At 38.7% G+C, this 18,200-nt stretch overlaps 1 protein-coding gene across 15 annotated transcripts in view; it reads right to left on the minus strand.

Moving 5' to 3' along the window:
* KALRN (kalirin RhoGEF kinase) overlaps window positions 1–18,200 on the minus strand; it is a 520,424-nt gene that overhangs the window by 207,270 nt on the left and 294,954 nt on the right. For all 15 annotated transcript variants that reach the window (XM_062607041.1, XM_062607047.1, XM_062607043.1 and 12 more), the window contains one exon: window positions 11,594–11,785. In XM_062607041.1, coding sequence (XP_062463025.1) covers window positions 11,594–11,785 — 192 coding nt within the window. The remainder of the gene's footprint in view (window positions 1–11,593; window positions 11,786–18,200) is intronic.

Raw genomic sequence — 18,200 nt, forward strand, 5'->3', positions numbered from 1 at the left:
CACTGAAGATAACAAAATAGCTCGGAGAATTTCCTTTATAAAAATGAAAATCAAATCGAGAGCTTGCTTCGTTATTAGGAGTCTGCTGTTTTCTTGAAATTATCATGCTAGAAAGGGCAGAGAAGAAAGTTTCTGATCCTCCCCATTGTGACTTCAGAGGAAACCCTATTTTCAAAAGTGTCTCCAGAACCCAACTTTCAGCAGCTAAAAGGATTTTGACTTTAAGACCCTAAGTAATTTTCTGTGTACATGTATAAATCAAAGCAGTTTTGAAATACTTAAACAAACTGTATTGTACTCACCTGGAACCAAAACACTCATTAATTTTAGAGAGCACTCAAATATAGTAACTCACATTAGCTTCAGCTGTTTCCATTAATGACCTCTGATTGTAAGGATTTGCATAAAAAAAAATCTATCAGAATCTAGGTCATCCTTTTTAATCCTTTATACTCCACCAATCCCTGGGAATCCTAATACAAATCAGTCAATATTAATAAGATTAGGAAGACCTTTCAGGAACTATTTACAATAGGAACCCAATTCAAAAACCTCCTGGGTTATATGGTACAACTAACAGCACCTGAAATAAATCACTACTAAGCCCCACTTGTGAATGCCACAGCAATGAAAAGATGAACTCCGTGTCACTGTAACACCAGAGTCAGAAGAACTGTTAATCATAAAATAGAAACCACATCCTTTTTGTCACAGCTCAGGAAAATCAGTCCCTCTTAGGGCTGGATGTTTAACTCCTATGCAACTATTCAACTGATTTTAAAAAATCCTGACTATTAAAGCCCCATATCACCACACAACTTGTGCATATGCACATATGCAGATGTACACAGACATTTCAAATACTAACGCAGTATTTCCACATCCAGCTGTGGTGACTTTTATTACGCTTGCCATGTACATGTCCAGAAAAGGAGATAATGTCTGCATTGTATTATTTAATATGTACTAAACCTTGAAAACAATGAAGAAGTAACACAAACATAATTTTTGTGCTTCCTTCAAATTGATCTGTGCCTTGGTATGATTAACTGGAGAAGGAAATACTAAGGCATTAGTGGTAAAACCTGATTTAAGTCCACCAAAGAGATCTAGCCGCACAGCTGACTCATGCAAACTACGTCCAAAAATGTTATAGTTGTCAGCTACACAGAAGTCTGAAGCAAATACTGAGCCTTAAAACATCCACACTGAAGGTCCCTGGAAGCTCCAGAACTGAGGTTTTATTTGTCAAGGTAACCATGGCTTTAAACAAGAAAAAAAATTCTTTTCTGATTTACTAGACCAGAGGAAAAGAAGAATGACACCACTTCACCCCCTCTTCTTTTGGGGGAGCTTCTGGCACCTCTCATGCATTGTAACAACTTCCATATCTTTCTTGGATGTAAAACACAGGCAGTTTCCCTCCATCCAAGAGACAATACAGCTCTTTTCCCCAGCTATTTTATCTGATGCAATACCCTTCATCTGTGCCTGTTACCTAGAAATTAATGCTTCTGACTTAGAATAAGGGACCACTTTAAACAAAATCTAAAACCTAAAGAGATTGCTAAGAAAATCATGCCTGCGTGTTTGGAATAACTATTGAACATCCAATGTTTATATGCTGCTGTTTGCAAATGCCAGAAATTAGTTTTAATCCCCTCAAAACCAGTGTTTGCAAATGCCAGAAATTAGTTTTAATCCCCTCAAAACCAGTTTAAAAACACAGAGTAATGAAATCAATGAAAAGTAAAGAAGCAGTCAGTTCAATCCATGAGAATTACCATTGTACAACATTTTTGCTTCTTGTTCAAAACATGGATGTCAATGGAAACAAGCAACTTTCCAGGGTATATGTTCTACCCCTTTACTATGTCAGAGAAGCATCATGTGTTGCAGAGCCAGTCCTAAAAGGAAGCTCATGCCAACTCAGTAAAGTGAACATCCATCACAGCGACGAAGGCCAGAGCAGAATGCAGAAGAATTCAGTGAAATATGGGGACCTTCTTTTCCCACTTAGGTAGCACTGCTCCCACTCCGTGAGTTGTAACATAAGTGTGCAGAGAACCAAGGTCAGGTTGAGAAAAAAAATAATAAAAGATCATCACAAACAGAACTGCTCCAGAGACAGATGTCCATTAACCCTGTCTTCCTCTGCTATTATGCCAGGCTTACACCAACCTACTCTGAACAGTAACACCTACCTTTTTCGTAATATGCATTAGTAAGTCACATAGCCCCAAGCTGAGGTTAATTTATGGCAGGACTTCAGCCCATGCCTATCTTTAAGTGCCTGTTCAAGTGCTGCTGTGAATCTGGCTTCACTGCTGACCCTTTAGGAAATTGCCTTTTCTACCTTGATTTCCCACACCAACATGGTGCAGAAAATAAAACTTTTTGGCACAATCAACCTTCATCAGCTGATGTTTATTTGCACTTAGAATGCATCTATTGCTGTTTCAGTTGAAAGAGCTGATGGTTGTTATAAATTGGAAGCATATTTCACAACATTTTCCAAAGTCACATTCAAGGTCTCGTGTAAATGTCAACAGAACCTTAGAAAACAATGTATGTAATGATGAGCTGCAGTGTGACCACATGCCACCAATGAAGTGCCACACAATGACAGCATACCTAATAAAATGTGACAAGATGGGTTATGACCAGACATGGAATATGAAATGCCACAATATGTGACTTCCACCGTAAAGTACAGACAATGAGACAGCCTGCTGCAAGAAAAAATGTTGTCGGATACCACCAAACTGATTGGGAAGAAATGACGAGTGGAAAAAAAGGGAACATTCTGTAAAAAAAAACCCATCTGATCTTTTCCTAACCTCTTTCTTGCTTTTTCCCTGTTCCTCACCAATTTCTTGACATTCATCCTTCGTTGGGCTGCATCTGGTGCTTCTGTATGCTGACGTTTTTTAATTATTAACCTTGCTTATGGCAAAAGGATTTGCAATGCCTAAACATCTGATGCTTTTTCCAAGACCTGCATGGACCAGATTGATATAGCACAAAATAATCTCCTCTCAAGGGAAACACGATTTGGGTAGCTGGGCTTACATGAGGGAGTGTGCAGATCCCCAGCCCAAGGTCATGTAAATGTAGTTCAGGGACTATTTGCTGGAGGAGAAAAAGTTGGCTTGTAACTGAAGAATCAGATGTTCTGTGCTTCTTACCATCATGAATTGCAAAAACATGTTCCTCTTCTAATGTAATTTTAATATGAGTTATTTGTAATCATGAATCTGGATGTAACTAACTGCAGTAATTGTACTAAGCAAATCAAGTTCTGCACTTGATCATACTGATAATAGGCTTGGAGAAGTTCTTCCTACATCAGAAAATTCACTCAGATTTACACCAGCATAACACAGTACACAGTGTAGGAGGAGTTTTCTATAGTATATATATACAGTACAAATTCAGCAATTTACTTAAATAAATGCAGGTACCATTCCATTTTACTCTGAGTTGTTCACTGGTTCTAAACATTTCATTACTTCTAAAATGGGAGTTGCACTGATTCTTCCCTCTGTGCTTTTTCCAGTGACTGGTCATATTATTGGAGACTTACCCTGATTTGCCGCTTTGAGTTTTTTCTGCAACTTTGTGCACTATGTCCCAGGAATTGCAGAAATTAATCACTTGTGACAATTCTGAATCATTCTGAAACTTGCTAAAGATTAAACAGACTGTGAGACCTTTCTCTAATCAAAGTGTCTTACTGGATTCATCAATTTGAACCACTACATTGACGCTAACCATTTGAAACTAGTTGTGTAGACTCTGTTGCATATATGTATTTAAGGTGCAACAGCATGTGTCTTTTGAGTGAGGCAAGAATCATAGAAGCGTCCCTGTATAGCCTTGATGAAGATTTACTCAGTATGCAAATCATCATGGGCTGCCCAATCTGTTGCCTTTGTACACAGCAGTAAAAGCTGCAAGCCCACGTACTGGTACTGGAAGAAGCTCATCTTCCCCAGCTTCAGGAAATCAGGAAAATGGGCTGTAATATGACTAATAAAAGGGTACTTTATGTGAGTTGGCACATCCTATTTAAAGGTGCTCATAAAATAGCCTTCTAGCTGCAGAATGAACCTCTGTTATATGGAGACCAAGGCATACAGGCTGGAAACCCATCTCTGTAACACACGAACTACATGCCAGGGCCCTGAAAAGCCAATGACAATATTTGAGTGAAACCAAGCAGTCAGTCAAAATCCCAGTGAATGGCCTGAAAAATATGGATAATAGGCTTGGATGGATAAAATATGGATAGACAAGTGTTAACTCAAATGTAGTCTGTAGGAATTCTTGGCAGAATAATGGGAAGCACTTCTCTTACGTGCGCCTGCCCTTGCTCTGCTGTAGGTTTGACTTCCTGACATTTGGTTTATGCAGCTGCATTTAAAAGCATTTAATTCTTATTACCTTGATTCTGTCTCACATTTTTTTGCCATCACAGATGGCAGAATTTTATTCACTAGCAGCCCGGCTGTGCTTCAAACTTCCCTGCTCAAGAGCAGGATGTGCTGCCAGGATACCACAGCTCTCTTCATTCCCAGCTTCTTAATCCTTCATGAAAAAACCTTGCTTCTAGACAACAAATAGACAGGACAGAGGGGCACCCTGCACCACCCCAGCTGTCTTGGTTCCTCCATCCCAGATCCTTGGTAGCTTTACAGTCAAGATTTAACTCTGCAAAGAAACCACCAATGTTAATGACTCATGAATGTTTGCATTTTGGTCAAAGCCACAGTCTGTGTCCTGAGCTGGAGGGGGATTTGTTCTTTTCTTGCTGCTTCATGGTAATTACTAATCACTGAGAGTGAACTTTCACATCACAGAAGAATAACACTTGTTATAACAGCAGAACCCTCTCTACAGTCCCAGTTATCAGAATGATAGCAGTAAACTGGCAAGTATCTGCCTTCTCCAAAGAATCTGCCATTCAGGCAAAGCTTTGCACACATTACCTATATGTGCAGCTCTGGTAGTTTACTTTTCCCATATCCTCTGCTCTCTGCCTGCAAATCCCACTCTTATAGGAATATCAGAATGTTTAGGAACTGAGCACTTTCTTCTTTCCTTTTCTTTTTTACATCAGCATTTCCTTAATCCCTTATAAAAGCATTTGCTTTTTCCACCCCTTTGTCTTGAGACTTCTCTGCTCGTAATACTTCCCCTAAACTACGCTGATTCAGCTCCCACCAAAACCAGTGTTCGTACTTGTAAGAGGTATAAACTTAAGGTTTGATGTTTCACAGCCCTGCAGTGAGAGGAAGGGCAGATATTTTCAAAGTTCAACTTTGTATGCTGCTCTGTACTTATCTCAGCTGTCAGTTTGATCCCATTGAAGGAAAAATATTTTCTAGTTTTTGAACAAGGCACAGGGTGCTTCATTCTAACCCTAAAGAAAGTGCCAGGATGTGACAAGGCCAGTCAGTGAATATATTATGTTCAGAGAGCAAGTTTGGGTTATTTTAGTGTTTTATGCTTTGCTATTTTTTTAAATCTGACCGTAATATGAGAAAATAAACAAAACCACTGTCTAGGACAGTGTATAAGTAGTGTATAAGTGTGTAAGACAAATACTTTGCAGTAGACATGCTCAGAGAACAAGACCTTTTCAGGACTTTTAAAAGTTTTCAGCAAGTGAAATTACTAAAGTGATTATCCCCTTCTCCACAAGTCTTTATTATCTAAGGGGTGATTGCTCTGAGATGTCAATATTAACAGTTAAAGTCAAATTATTAAGTTCAGTAACATTAACTTTGAATCATGGTCAGTTTACAATGAATGACAGGGTTATATAGCATATCCCAGTACCACTGTCATGTTTGCTTCATGATTAACTTTGAGACATTCTGTCAGGTCTTCTGATGAGAGTCAACAGTAGCTGACTTTAGCTCCATGAGCTTTCTGCTACCCTCTTCCCAGCAACAATCCCACAAAGTGAGGGCCAAGCTCTGTCAAAATTAGTGACCTACACTGAAATAATCTTCTAATCACAATATTCAATTGAAGCAGGGAGAATTTAATTTCACAGGTTTTGGTTATCAAGTAAAATGAAGTTAGTAATGCCTGCAATAAAACACTGGTACTGTCCCTGACTGACAGAGTAAATTCTCTCTCATTACTCACTTGAGTAATCCCACTGATATCTATGGAGTGACCAAGGTGACCTGCTGACCACAAATAATTTAGGTTGTGTAAGTTGCCTGACACTTAATGGTCCAGAACTTTGCTCTCAGTTTCTCATGGCCTTATCAGACAAGCTGTTTAGGGTGAAACTTTCCATACCAGCTATCTGCCTAAGGCTTTACTTGACAAATTTTGAGACAAAAGGTTCAGAATGAGAGGAAGGGGGAAAAGGAGTTACTTTGCCTGTGTTAGAAAAGGAGTTTTATTTCTGCTCACATGAGATGCTCCATACAGTCCACAATTTTAAGCAAGGGTTTGAAATTTTGCAGCATTTAGCCTTGATGTCGAGAATATACATTATGTCATCCCTGTGAAAATTAGCCCAAATTTGGTCACTCAGATCATGTCTGCCAAGTTCATATGTTCAGTAAGAACCTGTTAAAAGAGTATGGCAGTTCACTGTTCTCAACATTAAATATTTCCTGCGCATAATCCCCGTTCTCTGGTCTAGGTAGACCTGCAGGCTCCACATGGAACTGAAGCACTGAATACCGCACTGAATACCTCTTCTATTGCTCTTCTGACCTACAAAGGGCCAACAAAGCACAAGGCATATGACCTGAAACCACAGGACTGCTTCTGCTTTTTGCTGCTGTCCTGTTGGGCTCAGATGAGAAATGAGAAACCCCGGGGTGGTAAAACATGCTTTTCATGCCCCAAAGAGCTATGAAACAATTGCAGAACTCCTTCATATTTCAGTAAAGCCCCATACACTGCAAATTTCAGTGAAGCTTCTTCTTAATTTAGCAACTACATTATCTGCCAATACAAGAAGTAACACAACAAATCTTTACTTCAGTAATACAGAGAATACATTAAGGTATGTATACTTGCTCTTAAACACCTACGTTAATCCCAAAAGCATAAAATCCTGCTGATGAAGCCAAGTATTTATTTGCATGTAGATATTACATGAGCTATATATTTGTAGCCTCACCTCAACATTTACTTGAAAGAAGTAATTCCCAGGCATTTCTATACTGTTGATTAAACCCCCAGCACTGAAGCTGTATCAGAAACTGCTGTGTTTCCTGCCACTTTAAGCCAGGTAAAACAAAACTATGACTGCTAAACAGAAAAGAAAATCTGTATGGAAAATAAAGACATTTACGAGATGCTAAGTCATCTTTTAATTATGCAAGAGGATTTAATGTTTTTAATTATATTGAAATGGTGACAGTGCTCTTTTGTGTCTATATTTTTATATCTAGAAAAGTAAAGCACACTTCAGAACCCTAAGTTTAAAACTGAGACCAATGTAAAATACTAAGATCCAGACAATGAATTAAAAAATCCTTCTATTTGCCTTGAGTTTTTCGAGTCTTCAGGGTGTGATTATATCACATCTGCAACCTCTTCTGTAGGAGGCTCAAATACTATTGTCTTTTAAACAGAATGAAATGACAGCCAAGAATCTGGTGTCATCATTTGATTCTTGCAGCTGAAAGCTCACAGAAAATCATCAACTATGATGAGACTGTGGTCTGACAATCTTGCCAGTAACTGATTCAGATCTGGAGTAAGAACCTGAATTGAATCACACTTAATCCTGAGAGAAATTACTCAGGTACAAGTCTGCTGAATACATTTATCCCACTGATAATAATTTATAATTTTACCCTGCCATACAGATAACTGGAATTGATTTCCAGTGTACTAGGTTTCTGTTCACACAATCAGGAATGCCTTGGCCTGAAAGGGCACGAAGGTGAAGGTATTGACTATAAACTAAGAGGGTGTCATGACTACTGTAGGACAGTGGGGAGCACAACATCTCTTTTGTAGGCATAGACATTACTCACAAATTCTGACACTAACAATCACTTAAGGAACTGCTATAAATCTATGCCTCTAGAATGTTTTTACCATACCAGAAAGTCATCATTTCAGACCACTGCATGCATTAAGTAAGGAAGGCCACTTAAAATAAATAATAAAAATTATTGTTATGCTTAATTGGCAGTCTTTTTCACATTCCTTCAACTATGTAAGTCATTGTTCAGCTTGACCCATTATTGAACTGTGAACACATTATAATCCTTTCATAATGCATTCACATTGAATGAGCAATGATGCAAGTACTATTAAAAAGCCACTCTTAACTTTCATTGCTCATGGGATATCTGGATTTAAATAACTCTCTAATTCAACACTATACATTGTCCTCAAGAAATTCTAGCAAGGCAGATTACAAAAGGAAACATTCCTTGACAAGATCACTCTTTAAAAATGGGAGCTGTTAAAAGCCTCTCAGGTGCTGGGAATCTGAGCAGTCACAAGTGGAGATGAAGAGGTGGGCAGAGCAGAGTACAGGTGAAGCAGTGTGTCCACAATCAATGTACTCATCCATGCCTGGGAATTATGACATCACAAATGCTATTCATCTGTGCTAGGAAGACTGTCAGAAGCAACATATTCACTGCAGGAAGGCATTTAGAATGTTTCCATACAGACCACGTCAGTAAGACCAATTCTTTGTACTTAATTTACTTAATTCTCCCTTTCACCAGCTCTGTCTCAATAGATTAATATATCAAGAAATAATGAGAATTTTGGAAGCTTAGATGAAAAATATATCTAGGCCAAAGTTTCCCCCATTATTGCCAAGAAAACATGAAGGGAACTGTTTATTCATTTTCAAGGACATAAGAGAAACAATTGTTAATAGTTTAAGAAATGGTTTTAGGAACTACAAAGGATGAAGTAAATAATGATGGTTATTATCAACTAATAATGCCTTCTAGAATCATGTAACATATGTTAGGTGTTAAACCCATTAACATGCCAGCTAAACTGCTTTCTCCTCATCCTAAGACACTCCAAGGTGATGGGTTTGGATGGGCACAGTACAGTCCAGCACCAAGAAAGTAGGAGGGGCAAAGTTCATCAGAAAGACATGTGTCAGCATTATAACTGGAATGCTTCCTGCTAAAGCAGCAGCAATGGATCTCCAGCCCCCCCTATATTTTACTGCTGCAGCAAAAGGATTTTTTTCCTTGCTACCTTCTATAATTTAAATCTGACTGGACTCTTTAACTCAATTAAAACTGCTACTGACTCAAAGGGATTTTTTCTTGATAAATCCTGACTTTAAAATTGCAATCTAATGTTATATTTGTTGTTTGGGACTGAAATCCCTGTAAATACAGTGAATTTATTTTGAAGCAGTTTCATCAAATGAGCTTGGATGGTGAAGATCTGACCTGGACAAGTAGGTAAGTGGGGAAGACCCTGCATTTGGTCAAGCCAAGCCCGGTAGACTGGGAAGCCACACTGGGCCTGAGCACATTTTCTAGTCAGGGCCCAGGGAGGAACCAACTGAGATCAGTTGGTATGAAACAGGGAAAGGACATAATACTGTCACAGGTATGGTGGCAAAAAAAAGGCAAAAATGTATTTCTTGATTTTTGAGGAATCCAGCTATCTGTTTTAATATTCATACTGAAGAATGACAATTATAGTGGTTAACTTGCCATTTTATAATACACATGAAGGGCCAAGCAAGGCCAAGCAATGAGTCATTTCTACTTGAGCCAATCTATTTATAGCATAAAAAGGTAAATAGAGATCCAAACACCTGCTAAGGCTCTCTTGTTTTAACGCTTTGCTCCTTACACTCGTTCCCCCCTGGCAGACTTTAGCAGCCTCTTTACACCCAACTGAACAGTTGTCATTCTTTCTGATGAAAGGAGATTCCTGTGTCCACCCTGACTTTGCTGATAGTTTTATGCCACAGCTCCCTCGAATGTCCCTCTGCAGAGAGGGACAACCGGAGTCTGTCCACTCTCAGGCTCCCTAAAATTGACAGCAAGTACTTACTGAGCTTTCCAAAAAGGCATCACTGCACCAATCTGTCCCATGTGTAAACACCAGTGAGGCAGAGATTTAGGGTTTACTCTCAGTATCTAATAAACAGCATTGCTCCTGTCACAAAAGACTGTATCTGTAATAATTTAAAAACTAAAAAGTGCATTTATAAACATCTGCATTTCTACACACAGAAAGAGGGCTCATTAAAACCAGGTGAGTGGAGTAGGCAAATTCCCTTCTTGTTGAAGAAAGGTAGAAGCAGGTATAGTGCACTGCAAACCAAACCTGTTCAAGCAGGGAAGCTCTAGTTCCCAAACCCAAATTAGCCCACACAGTACCAGTAATCATCAGAAGAAATTTAGATTATAGAAAATATTTCATACTGATAACTTCCTGAAGTCATGCATATCTTTGTGTTACTAGTCACCACCTGCGTAGGTGAAATGAGGTTAATCACAGTAGGAAACTGTTATGAAATAATTTTGACTGAGGAAATAACCAATCAAGTTTCCCATGTGGATAACCAGCATAGCTGCAGGCATTTGAGCTACTCTGGAAACAACAGTACTATTCACAGTAACTAGTAACTACATTTTAGTATATTGCAAAAGCAGGATGTAAAAGGAAAACTTTTATGTATCAATAACTATAATAGACACAATGTATTTCCATCTTCCATATATATATATATACACACACATGTACGTGTTCTTACACCTTCTACTTAAGGAGGCTCCCCAACATGCTGAAGCCTGTTCTATACAACTTGTTTGTAACATGCAAATTGTAACACAGGCAAAGCTTTCAGCTTCTAAGAGAATCTTTCTGATCAAGTGTGCTTTTTCCTAATAGATACTGCAGAGCATGAAAACAGCTATTCTAATTCCATCTCTCCTAGCAGAAACCCTGTCTTTAAAAGTCACTCATCACTGAATGGCCTTTGGTCCACAGAAAAATGTGAAGTATGCTTTAATTACATCCCCAGTGGCCTCCCATTTGATGTCCTGTCCACTGTATCTCTGACAAGACAGGCTTATCTCTGGATATTTTTCAATTACACTAAGCAGCATTTATTCAGGTCCTCACTGAATCACTGTATCAGTATGTGGCTATTTGCTCTTTAACCATAATTTCAAAAAGTGAAGTCTACCTAATTAAAAAATGTAAGATTTCCAGTAACACTTAGTAATAATGGCTACATTAATTAACATTACATTCAAATGGAAGCCCTCTGAGGATACGTATCACACTGCTAGCATGTTTATACCCAATGTGGTAATATCAACTCTTGCTTTTACAAAATAATTCTTGCTTTATAACAATACATGTTAGTTGAGAATTAAGCACTGCTTGATATGTTAGATATGCTGTCCCTGTATTTTAGTGTACTATATAATTCATTTCATTCATATTTTATTCCTCTTTAGAACAGTCATACACATCAAATGAACTGGATATCAGCCCTGTGCAGACAAGATGCCTTTTCTCTGTCATCTGAGTTTTCAGAGTCAGGCTCCTGCAGCACTTTGCAATACACAGAAAAATTCGCTCATGCACATCTTACCTCTTTGGTGTGGGTATGGAAGGAGACTGACATGTCCAAGAGAAGTTTCCGCTGTTCCACCCTCCGGACAAAATCCTGAATTCGTACTTCCAGATGCCGGGCTGCTTTATAGATCTCTTCAGGGTCACATTCTCCAGTCTGAGCCAACTGCTCTGCAGCCTCCAAAAGCTTGTCTGCATTGGTGTATGTATTCTACCAGCAAACAAAGCAAGAAACAGAGTATGAGCAATACAACTGTGGTAAGTAAACCCTTGAGACAGGCTGTTTATACCTTCAAAGGCATGAAAGGCAAGTGATTACCAGAGTTTTAAAACAATAGTAGTAATTCCTACTGGCACTGCCTTCTGTGGAAAGGGAATGTATAAAGCCACATATATTAAATAATTTCTTATTTGAAACACACCACCCCATCCCAATTCTGCCGGGCATAGTAACAGGACTGTCCACTTGTTTATTTCCAAGTTCCTTGGAATTTCTCAGAGATAATGTAATGAAGCAAGTGGGACTAACCACGTGATACTCGGCTACAAGCTCATTGCAAAGGACTCACAATGGCTATCACATTACAGCATGTAATCATGTTAGCCAGATACGTCTTAGCCTCAAGAAACATTTGCCTTTCATTGGCTTTTGTGAGATAACTTAAAAAGACTGTGTTTTCAAGTTCCTTCTACATTTTTTCCTCTCATCTACTGTTCTGCATCATATTTCTAAATGGAGTAGTCTATCTGATTAGCTTGCAGATTCCAGTAGGTATTGCTGAGATTGCTTTGGAGGGGTAACATTTCCAGTTGCACGGGGGCACGTGCCTGCCCTCCATTACACAAGAATTTGAACACTTCACCATCCTGAATAGATTTACCCCACAGAAATGGCTTTTGCAAGATGTGATGTATTATCCCCACTTTACAGAGAAGGAACAGAAGAACACAGAAGTGAAGCAATGTACCCAAGACTGTGCCAGACTGTGGAGGAACAGAGGTGAATTCCCTCAAACTTACCTCAGCTTTCCAACTACCTGCCCATCCTTTCTCTCCCTTTTTCATGTTTCTGGAAAACACCACTAAACTAATACATCAGAGTCTCATAAATAACAGCAAAAATGGAAAGGGACTGCAATCATCTCCATAGCCATGGAGCTATGTTTAGTCAGCTATGTTTAGCCGACTAAACATAGCCAGGCTTTGCTGTAATAGAAAAGCTTTCTTCACTTGCTCTGTGGTGTTTAACACAAAAATAAGGACAAAGATACCAGCTTAAGGGCGTTGTCAGTCCCAGGTGAGATCTCCAGAAATGCTCAGTGTCAGCCTAAGACTGCTCCCACTGAGGATTTTAACCTCCCCATTAACAGAAGCAGAATTGTAGCACTTTCCTTTTCAAAAATCCTACTGAGAATCCTCTGCAGTTTAAAAAATGCATTAACTTGATGCTTATACACAAAATACGTTTGAACACTGCACACGCACACGTACTTCTGAGTATTAAAGTAACACTGTCAAACATAAAAGCCATGAATCAAGTCATGTTGTTCTTACTTAGATAATATCCTGCTGTAATCAATAGTTGTTGCTTGAGAAAATATTCAATACAGAGACGGAAGACTGACCTCCAAGTGTTTAATGAGAGAAAATATTTCCAGTTATAAAAAGCTGAAAGAAAACAGCTCATTCATGGTTCATTTTCCCAGTTTCTGAGGGCTGACTATAAGTATACGGTATTTGCATTTCTCTTTTTGGACTGTGAAGAACATATTCTAGACAGTTTTGTTACCAATAGTAAATTTTATTCCCTCACTTTCAGGCCACTGCTATAATGGTTAGGTTGTTAACAGCAGCAAAATGTTATGTTTTAAAAATCATTTTTTGGAAACCTCTTCAGCTGAGAATTTGTAAAAAATGTTCCATTTAATATGACCTGAATTAGGGTCCAGTTTCACTTAACAGCATCCTTTCTGAATGATCCACTTCCAATAGTATTTGGAACAAATGCCAAAGCTAGCACTATTTTTCAAAGTCTACTCCACTCAAGGGTTTTTCACACATTACCACTACAACGGCTCGAACACCAGTCCAGCTCCCTGCGGAGAAGGCTATTCCTGACTTTATTTGTAACATTTAGAATACCTTTAAATGCATTCACTCTCTGCTTATGGGACACATCTGGGACACAAATACCTTTGCTGAAATACAGTATGACTACAGCTTTGCTGCATTTGTACCTAACATACTTCTGTACATCTCCGCTGAAAACCACTACAAGTTTACTGATTCCAACACATGATGTACCTGATGACGTATAGATGAGGTGAGTTCACCATCAGATATAAAACCACTGCATGGTGAGAAGGGTGTAGGCTAGGCCCTAGATTTGGGGGTATTTCAAGTATGGTGAAATTTTTGTTCACCTCTTTTTCTGTCTTTGCCCACTAAGTTCAGTCAGGCGCAGTTCATGCTAGGAAAAACACTAGCATCTTTACCCCTGCCATTCTAGAAGGCTTGGTGCTGAGAGATTTCCAGCTCACTGCTGCAGATTTAAGAGTTTTAGATACATTTCAGATAAGCAACCACATTTGGGAGTTAATCACACTTGCCTTGGACTCCAGAGTTTGCCTTATTCATGAAAGGATTGTCGCCTACTGTCAGATGAGATATAAACACGTACAAGCCAAATAAGGTAGAGGTTATTTATAGGGTGAAGGCCTGCTCTACTTTTCTTCTGTTCATTTGCCTAAAGTGCACATAAATAATATCAGAAGTTGTTACACAAATGAAGTATTTTCATGTGCATCTATTTCTCTGCAAGTGCTGAACTAAAGCTATGTTGAACCTGAGAGCTTCATTCTGGTTGGTACTATAATGCTGTACTGCTTGCTTGCTCTGTACAGTTTCATCTTGAGCTTGCTCTCTTGTTAGTAAGCAGTTTAAAGTATAGACCCTTATTTCATTTCTTTGAAACACTTCACACTGTTTTGGTGTGACCTAACCTTGGATCAGGCAGGGTGGGAATCCAATAACGTTAAGTCTCATGATGAACAAAAGTATATGATGTCTCCTTGTCCTGCTGCCCTCAGCCAGAAGAGGTTACCTGAGATTCCCAGCCTTTCTGAGATCTGGCAGGATCTACCAGGAGCACAAGGTCTAGGTACAACTCCAAACTGGCATCAAGACTAAAAACTTTGGAAGAAGGTAAGTGCTAATTGCAACCATGGAAGGAAATTTTTGCTACTAGTAGGATAATCATGGCTACCCACTTTACTGCAAACTGCAAATCCATGGAAGGTTTTCTGTGCCATCCTGAGGAATCCAACACCAAAAATGGTTAATTCCTCCAGAGGAGATATCCCATGAAGAATTGCTCTTCTGCATCTGTAGAAATTAGTTCCTATTAAACAATGATAACACAAGATTCACAGAAAAAATAACCTATGAGTTACAAAATTACATGCTTTCAGAAATTGCAGGGTTCTATAGCATTTTTTCCTGTTGTTGTATTAACCCCTGAGAGAACTGTCATGTGAACTTGAACTTCTCAGTGATCTGCTAACTGGCATTAAATACTTGTGCACCATTTCAAGCACAAAACCAAATTCCTTCTCAAATCTCTTAATAATCTTTCCATACTAATCTTCACATAATCACCTATTTCAATCATAAAATCTGCAAACATAAGAAAATGAAACTGCACCCTTCAGAGTGGAAATGGCTATATATATGCTTTTGGAGTTTATTTTAGACAGAACCAGAAGGTTTTCAGCTCTCTTTTCTTTTTGCAAATAACAAAAACCCCAAAACAACCTCCCACAATTATGGAAAGAACCAGACTAACAAACCTATACAACATCCCTATCACAATTCAGAATTGAAAGTGATTGTCATCTTATCCCATGGAAGTATATACTACCAGGATTCCCTGTAACTTTGGTTCCTCAGCTGTTAACCATTTGAGCAAGTTAAAAAAAGGGGGGTTATGAAAAATCTGCTTGTTATATTTATTACACTTTCCTTTCCATTTTGGACCAAAAAATGCCCAAAACATCAGGATCCATTTCTGTCTTTGACTCAGGTAGGAGATCTCAGCTGAGATTCCACTGTGCCTCCAGGTTAACACATATGAAGCCATCACTGCATTGGAAACTCACTATCTAAACACAGCTCTTTGGGCAAACTGCTTAAGAGATTTCCTTGAAGTCAGAACAAACATTATTTTGTTCATAATCTTTGTGCCGGAGAAAAGTTTCATCGACTGTTCTCTCTAAATCTTTTTAACCCTGGAGTTATATGGATTCTAAACATCAGTGACCACTGGCTGAGTGCAGTTTGTGCTTGGCCTCATCTGTTACACAGAAAATAGCACTGCAGTCAGTACAAATCAAAGGGTCCCAATTCTGGTTTGCAAGTATTTGGCTTTTTTTTTTTTCTAATTCAAACTAAATTATTTAAATGAAAAATACCAAATAATGCATCAGTTAATTCTTGGACTGTTGCAAGCTTGGAGGGAGCAGAACAGAAATATTTTGCCTTTGTTATTTATGATATATATTGCAACCTAAAGAAGTCCAATATATTAGTCACTTAGAAACAAATTAGAATGGCATGCAATAGACTATTCCAGTTTGAAGGGACCTACAAGCATTATATAGTCTGACCAATTCAGAGCTGACCTAAAGTTAAAGTATGTTTTTAAGGATATTTCCCGAATGTGTCTTAAACACTGACAGGCTTGGGGTACCAAACACCTCTCCAGGAAGCCTGTTCCAGAGTCTGACCATCCTCTCCCATTTTTGTGAGATAAATAAAATGCTTTCTAATGTCCAGTTTACACCTCCCCTGGCACAGCTTTAAACCATTCCCATGCATCCTATCAGTGGATACCAGGGGTAAGAGAGCAGCACCTCCTGATCCATTTCGCCTCCTGAGGAAGCTGTAGAGAGCAATGAGGTCACACTTCAGCCTTCTTTTCGCTAAACTAGACAAACATGCCAATCATATATATTTGTGTTTTCATTGACATCAGTGAAAGGCATCGATCGATGCAGTGCTACATTTTGATTTTGAACCACCAAGTACATTTTCAGCAAACGATTCCATGTAGTTTTCCCTCTACTCCTAGCAACTACACTTGTAACTAGTTTGTTGCTGCATGTTTGTTGATAGAGTACATTGAAAATAGCTGTGTCCAATGGTATACCGGGGCAGAATTCATGCCCTAAATCTGGGCTTTTTTTTTCCCAGAAATATCTCTCCTTGCACAGAACTTGACAGCTGTTTATTATATTTGAGAGTTTTTCATTGTAACTGAGATCTCCAGTGTGTTCTGAACAATGCTGATTGTTCAAGAAAAATGTTTGAGAAAATGCCAGATTGTTCAAGAAAAATGCCAGAAAAATGTTTAGTTGTGTACCTCAGGAGAAGCATGAGGTAGGGGAACAGAGCAGGTGATCAGATACATTATCACATTAAACACTACATACCCCAGACAGTGCACTTTCTAAGTAGATGCTCATATACGGTGAATGAGAATGAGGCAGCACTCATCTGCCTTATTCTGTATCAATCAAGTTCTGGGGCTGTGAAAGGCAGTTCCAGGCAAAGGCTCCTTGTATTGATTCAGAGAACTTTGCCACCTTGGTTTTACCATGTAAAAGGCATGGAAGAGATGGCATCTCCAGAGGCCATTAAGTACTGACTAGAGAGAGAGCTTAGATGACTAGATTAGATCTGATTTTCCTGACGAAAGACTAGTCATGTGAATCCCATCTTATGCCTGCAGGCTGAAGTTTAGGAGACTTGTTAGGCTTTCTCTGATGTGATATCTCCTTTACATTCTTTAGAGCCGTGACCTGACTCTTCAATATCAAAGATGAAACCTCAGTATTACTACTCCTGCGGTGGAGATAGGATGTCAAGACAAAGTTCAAAGCCTGATCCATCTCTCACTGAAAACAGTAAAAAACAATCTTACTGACTTCAGTGAGAACTGGCTCAGCCCCCTAGACATTTACTCCAGATATCAGGAGGAGACAAAAAATGACAAAGGGATAAAAATAAAACTCCGGAGGCCCTGTACCCTTGTTCTGCACATAGACAGGGGGTAGCATTTGTCCTCACAAAAACTACAGCAAGATTCACATTTGCAAAATTATAATTATGAAGCTGATTCTGCATTTCTCCTCAATCCTTATAAACAACTATTACCCTTAATTTTTAAGCTCAGTTACTGCTATCAGATTCTTTGCTCAAGCCACTTTGTTAAAATTAGCTCCAGTTTTTTGTTTAGGTTAAGTGATCTCACAGTTAGGCTTTTGTGAAGAACTATATCTTTAGTAACTTGATATTCTAAAGCTAAAATAAGTGACAATGAAGCATTTCTATGATAAACAAATCTGCACTTTAAGGAAGCATCCATCATTGTCAAAATTCTTCCTCCCTTAAGCAGGGCAAGGGCTAAATACATATGATGATCTAATGTAAGATGTGATTTTATTCAGTTTGAATTTCACATAATCAAATCAAGACCTATATTCTTACTTGTGCTCTATTGGTCTAATTCGAAACAGGCTTACCAGGAATTACAGTTACAGAAGGAAAAGGCAGAACACCTCTCTAAG

The sequence above is a fragment of the Pezoporus occidentalis genome, unplaced genomic scaffold, assembly GCF_034315485.1.
Source record: "Pezoporus occidentalis ecotype Australia unplaced genomic scaffold, CSIRO_AGI_Poc_V1 ctg12, whole genome shotgun sequence".
Classification (NCBI taxonomy): domain Eukaryota; kingdom Metazoa; phylum Chordata; class Aves; order Psittaciformes; family Psittacidae; genus Pezoporus; species Pezoporus occidentalis.